The following is a 10,786-nucleotide window of genomic DNA, read 5'->3' as shown; positions in this document are numbered from 1 at the left end:
TTAGCGATGGGCAGGGATCTCGTTCGACTCCACGAACTCCGAGAGGCTACGGAGAGCTCGGATACGGAGGCTGAAATGGGGAAGTGAGGGCAACGCAATCGTCGGAGAGCGCGGCGCGTGTTGCAGTGACTCATGATACCGAGTGGTGGAGCGTGCGTCGACGCTTAGATGCCTCCGTTGTAGTTTGGCTGCTGCCGGAGCTAGCGAGTGCGCTCGGGTGGCATGGTTCTGTTCGGTTCTTTTTGCTCCACGCTCTTTTCTGTTTTTCTGTTTGCATTTACGCTGTGTAGTTGTGCTTCCTTGTGGTGACAATATTTTTACACGTTGCCATGCCATAAGAAAAAATGCCAAGTCGCATGAAACAACAGACGCACTGTTTTGCGCCGAGCTGCACAACAGGCTATGTTTCTGCTAGAAAAGCAGGGGAAAAAACATCCCTTTTCTCGGTGCCTGATGACAATGAGGCATTTTAAGCGTGGCAGTGGGACAGAACCAAGATAATGTGGCTTGCCGTCGCTTGGAGATACTGAGATTTTTGTTTTGAATTCAGCCTAATTACATAATTAGTCATAATTATTATTCAACTTCTCAAATATTATAATTAGATGAAAAGTGTCAATGAGAAAATTGTATACTAGCATGAAAAACTCGCGGTACAGCTTTCTGTTGCTCAACATGTTCTACATCAAAGTGTTTTTCCAAGCGTGAAAGAAGCCCGCGAATACAGGCAAGGTGCCTCGAGCGGCACGTCGCGTGGCAATTTTGCGTGTATTCGCGGGCTTCTTTGACGCTCGAAAAAAACGCTTTTATGTTGCACGTGTTGAGCAGCAGAAAGCTGTATCGGGAGTTTTTCATGTTGCTCTACAATTTCTTCATTGAAACTTTTTCTTCTAATTATAATACTTGAGAAGTTGAATAATTATTTATGACTAATTAGTAATTAGGCAGAATGCAAAAATAATCTCAGTATAATCAAGCGGCAGCAAGCAAGGTTACCTTGGTTCTGTCCAGCTACATGGCATTTGCATATTTTAAAATCTTGGTGCATGATAGTTGGGACACCCTGTTTATTGAATCATGTAACGAAATGCTGTCTTTCGTCCTTTTGAGTATTCTTTACGGTCACCACCATTCTAGTTCATCCCATTGGTGACTAAAAGAAGTTTGTTTACCTAATTCCTATGTGGAATGATTTCTAAGGCATCGTATATTGGTATTAACCAATTTGACGAGCAGGATGCAGTGCGTCGCAGTAGAGCTCTTCACCGCGAGCCTAGAAATCGGTGCAGCTTTCTTTACCCACACCACTAGCATAATGTTCTTCCAATTAGCTGAAATCTTTTTTTACGTCCAACGATTCGGCAAAGCACGTAGAACGCGTGCGGCCGAGACCAGTGAAAAATGTTTGTGCCGGCCGTGACGTGCCCGAAGCGAATGCATCTTTACCACTTACTCACTCACCAGAAGATTGCTGCTAGTCATTTATTGTCTCCTCTACTAACAAGGTGCGATATACATTAGCTTAACGCTAGTTATGTCAAATATGCGACCGCTAATTGCGAACAAAAACGCCCGCTTCGAAACCCGCGGTACCAACCGCCGTGCCTCCGCGCCGCGACTTTCCAATTGCTAGAAAATACAGCGCTCGACCGCTGGCTCCGCTCGCGCGTACCATGTTTCTAGCCGCCGCCGTTGCAACGGAGGAGGCGTTGACGGAGAAAACGCTGGGCTGGTGGTGACTAGCCTGCTGTTGGGATCGGTGGTATTATGAACGCATCACTGTTTTGATGATCTAAATATAATCTCACGATCAGGGAGGGAGCAGTCTACCTGACTGGAGCAGTATTTTTTATTTGGGGTGTTGCTACGCTGCGCTCCGCAACACCCCAACGACCGCCGCGTCGCGTCGGTGGCCGGCACCACGGCTTCCGCCGTGGCACCGGGGTTCAACCGACCGCGCTGGCAAACAGAGAGGAAAAAAAAGGCAAAGCGTAATATAAAAAAAATTCTAGCCAGGGCGGGATTGGAACCCGCGTACGCACGATCCCGAAGCGAGCGCCGTAAGCACTCAGCCATACAGCCACGCTTCCAATGCTTGCATTCCTGCGAACTATATGATTGCGTTCAAGCGCTCTCGGCGAAAGAAACCACCTAGAAACGCGGTACGCGCGAGCGGCGCAGCGTAGCGCCAGCGGTCGAGAACTCTATCTTCTAGCAATTGGAGTGTTGCCTCCGGCGCCAGGGGAGCGATCTTGCTGGCGACTGCAGCGCCGCCGTTGCTCTCACCTCCCCCTTCTAGCCACCGCAGCTCGGAGGTTGGGAGGCGACGGTAACAGGAGGTCGTTGGTTGTCGCAGCAGGTAGACCCTGTGGTCTGTAGGTAGTGATGACCTTTGAGCGGTCCTGTGCCAGCGCTGGGCAAGCACAGAGAAGGTGCTCGAGGGTTTCGGGGTCACCGCAACGTTCGCAGGCCGGTTATCTGGAGCGTCCCTTGGCGTGCAGCGGCGCCGCCATCCAGACACAGCCCGTGCACAGTCGAAGCAACGTTGCACGTTCCCTCCTGGTAATTGCCACCCTCGGGAAGAAGCCAGGGACCACTGCAGTTTGCCACTCTGGCATCCGGGTGAGCGGTTGCGAGCAGTTTTTTCAGGCGCTGCCTCAAAAAATCAGAAGAAGCGATTGCTCGGGTGAGCGGCACTTCAGGATGGTGGGCGGTTTTGGCGAGGGTGTCCGCTTCTTCATTACCGGCTATTCCCCCATGGGAAGCCAGTGAAACGAGATGGGGACCCCCGCGGCAGCCAATGCAGAAAACTTCGAGCCGAGCAAGGCCCCGTAAGCCCCGATCGGCGGTGGTTGATGAGGCTCTGGAGCGCTGGCTTCGACTCGCAGAGTATTGCCACCGGTTTCCCAGGAGGGTCCTCAGCCAGGACATCGGCGGCTAGGTGGAGTCCCGCCAGTTCTGCCGCGGTTGAGCTCGCGGCGAAGGGGATCCGACATTGTCTGTTGACCGCCCTAGCCGGGATGGTGCAGGCTGGAGCGGCTGATCCGTTCGCCCGGACTGACCCATCTGTGTAGACCAGCAGACTTCCTTCCAGCTCCTCGTGGAGTTTGCAGGCTTCAGCCTGTTGCAGCGCTGCAGCTGGTGTCTGTCAATTAGTCGCTTCATTAAGCGAGAGGTGGACGTCCGCTGGTCGATAGTGTGGTGGAGGCAGCGCGATTGTCACAGGGGGTCCGTGATCACCGGCTCGTACAGCAGGCACAGACTTTCCATCCGTGAGGACGGCTGGCTGAGAAGTCTAGCCAGCAGGACTCCACCATCCGGAGCACGATGGAGGCGGTCAATGTGCCCCAGGGCGCGTTCGAGCATCCTCAGCGATAACGGTCATTTACCAGCCTCTGCCATTGTTGCCGCGACCGGTGAATTTTTGGGCGGCCTAATAGCCCATCTGTGCAGACCTTCCAGCTGCTCTCTCCTGGCCGGTGTGAGGGTGACCAATGGAAGGGCATACAAGAGCATGGACGTTGCTGCAGCCTGGTTCAGCCGCAGTGCCCACTTTGGGGAGCAGCCACGTCCTTGCTGCTGCTGCAGCTTGCTGACAGCTCCCTGCACCCTGCGCACCTTGGTAGTGGCGGCCTTGGCTGCAGGAATGCGAGTGATCCGATGGTCAATGGCGAGCCCCAGGTAAGTCACCATTTGCTTCCAAGGTAGGGCACGCCCAGAAATCTTCAGCTGCTTTGTGTACGATTGAGCTGAGGCCAATGGATGAACCAGCATGGCCTCGGTCTTGGCTGTGGAGACAGTGAGGCCTATGCTACCAAGGAATGTCGTCACTGCATCTAGCGCCCGTTGTAGCGAGCACCGAATGGATGGCGTGGACTTCCTCGGCCCCCGCGTCCAGAGTGCCACGTCGTCGGCATAAATGGAGCAGCGAACAGGGAACCATGGGTCCACCGGGAGAGATGTGGGAAGGCCCGCGACAGCCATGTGGAACAGGAGTCGGCTGAGCCGCGATCCCTGTGGGACGCCAGTCGTGATATCCCTGGGCTCGCTAAGTTCCTGTCCAAGGCGAATCCGGAAGGGTCGGCCGGTCAGGAAGGCGGAAATGAAGCTCCTAAGGCAGCCGCTCAGGCCGAGACGGTCTAGGCAGGCTTCGATGACCGCGCGAGCAAGTCCGTCAAAGGCACTCTGTACGTCCAGCAGCACCAGCATTGCCACGTCTCTCATGGCCTTTGCATCCTCAAGGGTGGCCACCACATCGGAGATGGTCTGCCGTGCAGCGTTGGCACCTGAACCCCGTCTGCTGCTCAGGGAAGTAGTAGAGTTGGGCCGCAATCTACTCTAGGCGTGCCAGTGCCACCCTTTCCATCGTCTTGCAGGCGGCAGAGGTAAGGGACACTGACCTGTATGAGTATAGGGCTTTGACAGGCTTCCGGGATTTCAAGATTGGTGTGACGACTGCAACCAGCCAGCTCTCAGGGAGGACACCGGTGTCCCAGATGGTGTTGACGCACTCTAGGAGCCGCTCCTTCTCGGCATCAGCCAAGTTGCGCAGCATCTGGAACGTGATTCTGTCAGCTCCTGGAGCGCTGCATCGCCTGGTTTGATGGAGTGCCGCCTTCAAATCGTACATGTGAATTGGTTCACTGCACAGTGCTTGTATTTGTGCAGCCACCCAGTCCGCATGGTGGCAGGAGGATGGGATTGACAGGGTGGCTGCCTCTGGAGGTGGTGCCTGCAGGGCTGGGGGTCTGGCCGCGAATTGGCCCGCCAGAAGGTCGGCCAGGTTGCCTGCGCTGATGCCCATGTGGACCGCCACGGACAGAACCAGATGTGCACGGGGCACCAGCAGGAGTGACGTCAGGAGGCGCCAGGCTTGTGGCCCGTTGGGAGAGCTGTTGATGGAACAGCAAACGCCCTGCCAGCTCTGATTTTGGCGTGGCCGAGCATGACGCCTGCAGACGGTGTCTACACGGCGGAACGCTGTCTAGTGTTCCGGTCGAGAGCTGCGCAGAGCTGTGTGCTCTGCACGGCGCCCAGCAGCTCGCAGTTTCAGGTGCTGGATGTACGGGACTGGCTGGCCCACCTTAGCCGTGGAACGGATGCTGGCCGCTTTTGCACTGTCTACTACCAGCTGGAGGAAGGTCCCGGGGTCAGCATCTTCAGCGCTTGCGAAAGACCCTCTAGTCAAGAGTGAAGCACTCTGTGCTCCTGGCGGTCTTGCCTATGAACGGGTTGAACAGGAGGGGCAAATGGTCCGAGCTCCAGCTGTCCGGAAGCGGTGCCCATGTATAGTTACAGCCCTCCGTTGCCAGGCTGACGTCGATGGTGATATAAAACACGTGTGACGTCGTGCATTTCACGCGCATTTGACACACTAGTTCCCTCGCGCTCCTGCGCTCAATAATACCATGTTCTATTATCAGTGCTGCTAGCTTACAATATTTCCAGAAATTCAACTCAAATAGCGAAGTTAAAATGGTCGGAAAGCCAGAACTTCGATGCATTATTTGCCTTTGCAGCGGTTCAGATCGGCAATATACCGGCTGTTTCAGCGAACACTTTCAAAATTTATTTAAGGTTGCCTGCGGCAGAAAGCCCAATTCTAGTTAATGAGCTGGTCTACTCGAAGAGAAATGCATTGGTGTTCCAGTTAATTGTGTGCTCAAAGCATAAAGCGACGTTTTGTTAAGAAACTAACTGGAACGCCACTGGACTTTTCCGCAAAGTTCCGGAGTCAATATCTCGAAACTGGTGTCATCCGGAGAATTCGCTCCAAGTGTATCCGCCTTGCGAACTCTACGGCTACAATTTGTAAATTGCAATGAGTCATCAGGTAATTAGTTAAAAACCTAATTAGTGAATTTTTGTTGCTTAGTCGATTATGCATTTCAATTTTTGTGCAAGTAATGTCCAGCTCTTCGAGTAGACCAGCTCATTAACTAGAATTGGGCTATCTGCCACAGGCAACCTTAAATAAATTTTGAGAGTGTTCGCTGAAACACCCTGTACAATTGTGCTAAAGGCCACTGATATTCGAAGCCACAGAGTTAGCCTCAATATTATGCAGTCACTGTTTCTGTAGGTATGAGTTGCTCTTGCCAAACGTAAAGTTCAGTAAACCAGAAAAAAGTCCTCTAAAATTTGTAATTCAGAGAAGTTTTTTTTTAATAATACAAAGGTGGAGAGACAAACCTGAATGACATGCCTCTATCCGGTTACTCCACTCTGAGAAAGTAGAGTTACTAGAAAAACAAGTTTCAGAGTATCGCATCCCTTTTCCCTGTGCCGCCTATCCTCCCAATGGCTCGCACCGACCACGTGGTTTGTCGTCGCCATAGGGCTTCGAAACGCCGGCCGGCAGACGCTGCAGGGCAGGCTGGCGGGGACGCGAATGCCGTGTTCGTTGTTTGCTGGCGAGCTTGCTGAACCATTTGTTGCAACTCCCATTGTTTAGACCTACCTGTCTTTAAGCCCGGCGGCTGCGCAAGCGCCTGCAGTAACATGACTGAAACCACAAAGTCTAACCTTTTTCATTTTTTGACGCGAGAGCGAAATACTGTCGGATACGGCGTGCCCTGTGACTCTATTGAATTGGCCAAAAGGACTTCATTCCCATCTCGAAACATTCACACGTGAGATGTAAACTTTTTGTTTCCGTTTCCTTCCTCCGTAGTTAGGTTTAGCCTGAACTATTAAGGTGATGTTCACTCAATGCCCTGTTTCCTAGGCAGTAGACAAAGTTGCGGTGGTGCACTTGCTTGCAAAGTCGCGCTTGGATTCGTAACTATTTGGGAAATAATCTCAAGAAAAGGCCTACATAGCGGTATTGAAGCTGCCAAGAAGTAGCAACAGGCGAACGGTAAAGCCGAAACATGCATTGAACGGTTTAAAATGAATCACGCTAACTGTGTGTGCGTGCTCCAAAGCACTTGCAAAAAGTGACGTGGTGTAGTTCATTGTGATCATAGTCGACATTAGCGATTCATAGAGAGAGACAGTGACATGGACGAAGTGCAGAATAACCAACAGTTTATTTCCTAGGACATAGCTAGCAACTCTCCCGAATGTTTCGTAAAGTTTCGAATTTGGGCTCATTCTACAATTTCACGAATGTTGTATGAGGTTTTACGGAAGATAACTTATCTTCATCAATATGTTTCCAGTACGTCCACGCTGGTGTGGACGTACCTTCAAGGTAAATTCACACTAGTGGGAAAACGCACGCACCATGTCGCAAGCGGTGAAAATCGTACCACGATCCGCCCACCATGGTTCTAAGTGGCGCTGGCTAACACTCCTAGGGATAGATCTAGTAAACATAAATACCAAAGTTAGTGGACGAATTGATGACCGTCGCCGTAGCACAATTGGTAGTGCAACGCACGCGTAATGCGGAGGTTGCGGGTTCGGCTCCGGCCGGCGACAAGTTATCGTTTCGTACACTTTCATTGTCTTTTCTTCATTATTTTCTACATTCCTATTTCAACTACACTTAATTTTCCCGATGCTTTACTAGGCTTTATTGTCTTTTGGCTTTATGTGGTTATGATTATATACATATAAAGGCTTGGCTACAACGTACACCTACACAATATCCACTATCTGGTGAATCAACACTTCTCTCAGATATAAGGCCCTTTACAAAGCGATAGCTAATAGCGTTGTCTATCATGTGCTCTGTTCGTTCAATACAAATCTTTATAGTTGCTTTGCTGTTTGTGGATAAAAAAAAATTCCTGTGACTACTTTTTCTAGAGGGGGTGGCCGGTCTGGTCTTCATTGATTACACGTCTGTCATTAGCAAAATTTCGAGCTTTGCATTCACTTTCAGGATACTTCGATTCTTTTTCTACGTGGAGGGATAGTGTGTGTGTGTGTGTGGTCAGGGAAGAGGGGGGAAGGGAGATATATAGGGGTCTTGTGTAGCTTTTAGCCGACCATAGCATGATCTTCCCTAATCAGTATGCTACTTTCACAGCTCAGCCCAATCTGTCCCGCTAATTATCTCTGTCACTGTTGAAATTAAATTGCTCATGTACTCTCGCGATGAAAAGAAACACGAACAGCGGAGCGCGTGGCCGAAGTATAACTGAAGGAAAAGTGCGCGCCGTCCAGTTATCACCATTGACAGGCGCGCACGTCCGGTTTGATCGCGCTGTGCCATGATGCAACCCCTATACTGCGATATTTATGTATCTGTTCTGCTTTTCTTTTATTTGAAAACTAGAAAAGGTGACGGCGGTGTAATGATGACAGCGCAAACTGTACTATTGCGATGAAAATAAACGCGAACAGCGGAAATCATGGCTTTTGGCACAGACAGCGCAGCCTATCGTTTCCCCGCTGGTGCGAGGAAACGTGTCCAACTCCGATATGCTTTCGCAGTCGCTAGGCAAACCTGTGCTTTCACTCGGCGCCACCTAAGCCCTAGAATGTTATTCCGGCTAAGGTCTCTGTATTTTTCAAAGGTAGCGCAAACTCCTCCTCTCCGCGCCGTTTCCTCCTCGCCCCTCCCTCTTGGCCACCATTAGTGAGCGAAGCGCGCGGCCTCTACCGCCCGCTTCATTTCGTATCGCATGCGGCAGGTTGAAGCGCTTGCTTGAAACGCCACTGTTCTGGGCACATTTTCGCAAGGCTCTTCATACGTAAGATATCCACGTAAGATATGTAGTACCTTCAATTATTAGTAAAATCTGCGTCGCTCAGACGAGGAAAACGTAACGTAGAACAAGTTAAACGCAAACCTTAGCAGTGTTTACTACTGGTGATTGTTTCTCGGAATCGAATGGTGTTCTGCTTACCTGACGTATTTAGTAAAACAAAGAGCTACCATCAAACTATGCACACACAACACGGCGGCGACATTTTTGAGCAAAATACCCCCCCCCCCTCAACGTGTTTCTTTTTTTACTTCCAAATGTACTCGCGCGCTTTTCTTTCCCCCTCAGTTATATGCCTTGGTTCCCTTGTGTGCGCGCACTTCTGCGTTTTGCTTTTTAATTGGCTACTCTTCCATTATGCTCACTGTATGAGAAGTCATGCTGGTATTCATATTGGGAAAATGCTGCCTTTTGTTCTTCGCAGAGCATAAACCGGAACTTTTTTTTACTCAGTCGTTGACTGATGGTGAACTCGCGAACGCACCCCACCTTCCCGCGTTCATCACTAACTGAGTGAGAACAGCGATCAGAACCTCTCTCAGTAATGACGACTCCAAATGCAAAGAACTTTTTAATATTTCAATCACCACACATTTACACATAGTTGAAACAGGATTATTGCAGCGAATAAAGAGCACTCTTTCTCGTTCACAAGTTTCCATATATGATAGCACATTCAAATAAAGCAGTCATTGCACATTGCATCTTCGCGCATTTGTAAGCGTATACATAAAGATAAAGGCACTCTTTCACAACACAAACATATTCATAATAAGGCGAAACATTAAAAAAAAATATTGCACATAACATCAGCATTGCATAGAGGTAAGATCAACTTTAGGAATTCCTGATATATAGATAATAAGATAGAGACATTGCAACAGAGGATTCATTGCACATTACATACTAATATTCTTACAGTGAAAACTTTAAACAAAGTTATTGCACGTTTGTAACGGCGTCACTCATTGCAATGCTCCAGCTGCCAGACTTTTTTGAAGCCTGTCGCATACGGTGGAGCAATATCGCTCGCCGTTTGAGGTTTCGTTTGCCACGAGGAACCGCGAAAAGCTTGCACCCCTTGGCAATGCTATTCTAACATCCAACAGCACAGCAAGTCGGCATCGTGCTGCAGCCGAACGCGTCTTCAAAAATGTAAAAAGCCTACGCTCATCTTTCGCAGTGTTTGTACGCTCACTAATGGTGCCGTTTTGCCGCGATAACGAAATGCGTGTGGGTTATTCGTCACGTGTCAAGCCTCGTCCAATGGGAGAGCGGAAAACGGCGAAGAAGTCAAGAGAGGGGTAGAGGGCGGGAACTAAATTATCCTTTCCTGTTTGAACAATGGTTTGCGCTACCTTTGGAACATATAGGGACCTTAGTTCCGGCTGACGTCATCGCACCGCCAGTGCGTTCCAGGTGTCAGACATGACTGGCAGATGATAAGCTATCCTTGTCAATATAGCACTATAAGGGGTACTTCATCGCACAGCGCGATCAAACTGGACGTGCGCGCCTGTCGATGGGGATGACTGGACGGCGCGCACTATACCTTCAGTTATGCTGTGACCACGCGCTCCGCTGTTCGCGTTTCTTTTCATCGCGATAGCATACCTCAAACGTATAGTTTACTTCAAGTACGGCGCGTAGTGCCCGCTCAGCTATCTCAGGGGCCATTTATACTTCATGCAGTACAATAATCCTGGTTTGCATGGTATGCTGGTACGCTCAACGTTTCATCAAAGGACGCATATGGACCTTCTCTTTTGGTGGCTGCCACTTTTTACGCACAGGAGCAGTATAAAAGACGCACAAGGTAATCAGTAACCGAAGGACGTATGTACATATTGTTTCGCAGGGAGCTTTCTTTATGCCTGAGTCGTAAATAAATATAGAGCAATAAAAATGAGAACTATAGGGGTGTTGATACTAGTGCACTCTCAGTGAAGTTATTCAGTGTAAATCCAAATGTCTGAAAAATCATTCTGCTTACTTTGTTTCTGTACTTCACTCAGCACTCAATGGGCCCATCACAGACGTATGCTGCGCCATTATGAAAAGCTCAGCCACTGTTTACGCTTACAGACATGCTCAGTTAACCGAATGCCCGTGGTCACGTTCTCTCT

The 10,786-nt window shown here is 49.9% G+C and overlaps 1 protein-coding gene across 1 annotated transcript; it reads right to left on the bottom strand.

The window, feature by feature from the left end:
- Positions 1-4,804, bottom strand: LOC119448047 (uncharacterized). Its single transcript, XM_037711546.1, has 3 exons — positions 4,401-4,804; positions 3,509-4,300; positions 1-70 (listed from the first exon to the last, which is right to left on the bottom strand). Exons 1-3 carry the CDS (start codon positions 4,802-4,804, stop codon positions 1-3), a joined length of 1,266 nt encoding a protein of 421 aa, XP_037567474.1.
- Between the last annotated feature and the right edge of the window lie 5,982 nt (positions 4,805-10,786).

The sequence above is a fragment of the Dermacentor silvarum genome, chromosome 1 (assembly GCF_013339745.2).
Source record: "Dermacentor silvarum isolate Dsil-2018 chromosome 1, BIME_Dsil_1.4, whole genome shotgun sequence".
NCBI lineage: Eukaryota > Metazoa > Arthropoda > Arachnida > Ixodida > Ixodidae > Dermacentor > Dermacentor silvarum.
This window is presented reverse-complemented; position numbering and strand designations above follow the sequence as displayed.

Excerpts from the sequence above, each read along its gene's own strand:
- LOC119448047 (XM_037711546.1), bottom strand. The coding sequence starts at position 4,804 with ATGGGCATCAGCGCAGGCAACCTGGCCGACCTTCTGGCGGGCCAATTC. Across the intron at positions 4,301-4,400 it reads AAAGCCCTATACTCATACAG|CAGACGGGGTTCAGGTGCCA; the intron begins GTCAGTGTCCCT and ends TTCCCTGAGCAG. Across the intron at positions 71-3,508 it reads GCAGCAACGTCCATGCTCTT|CCTCCGTATCCGAGCTCTCC; the intron begins GTATGCCCTTCC and ends TCCCCATTTCAG.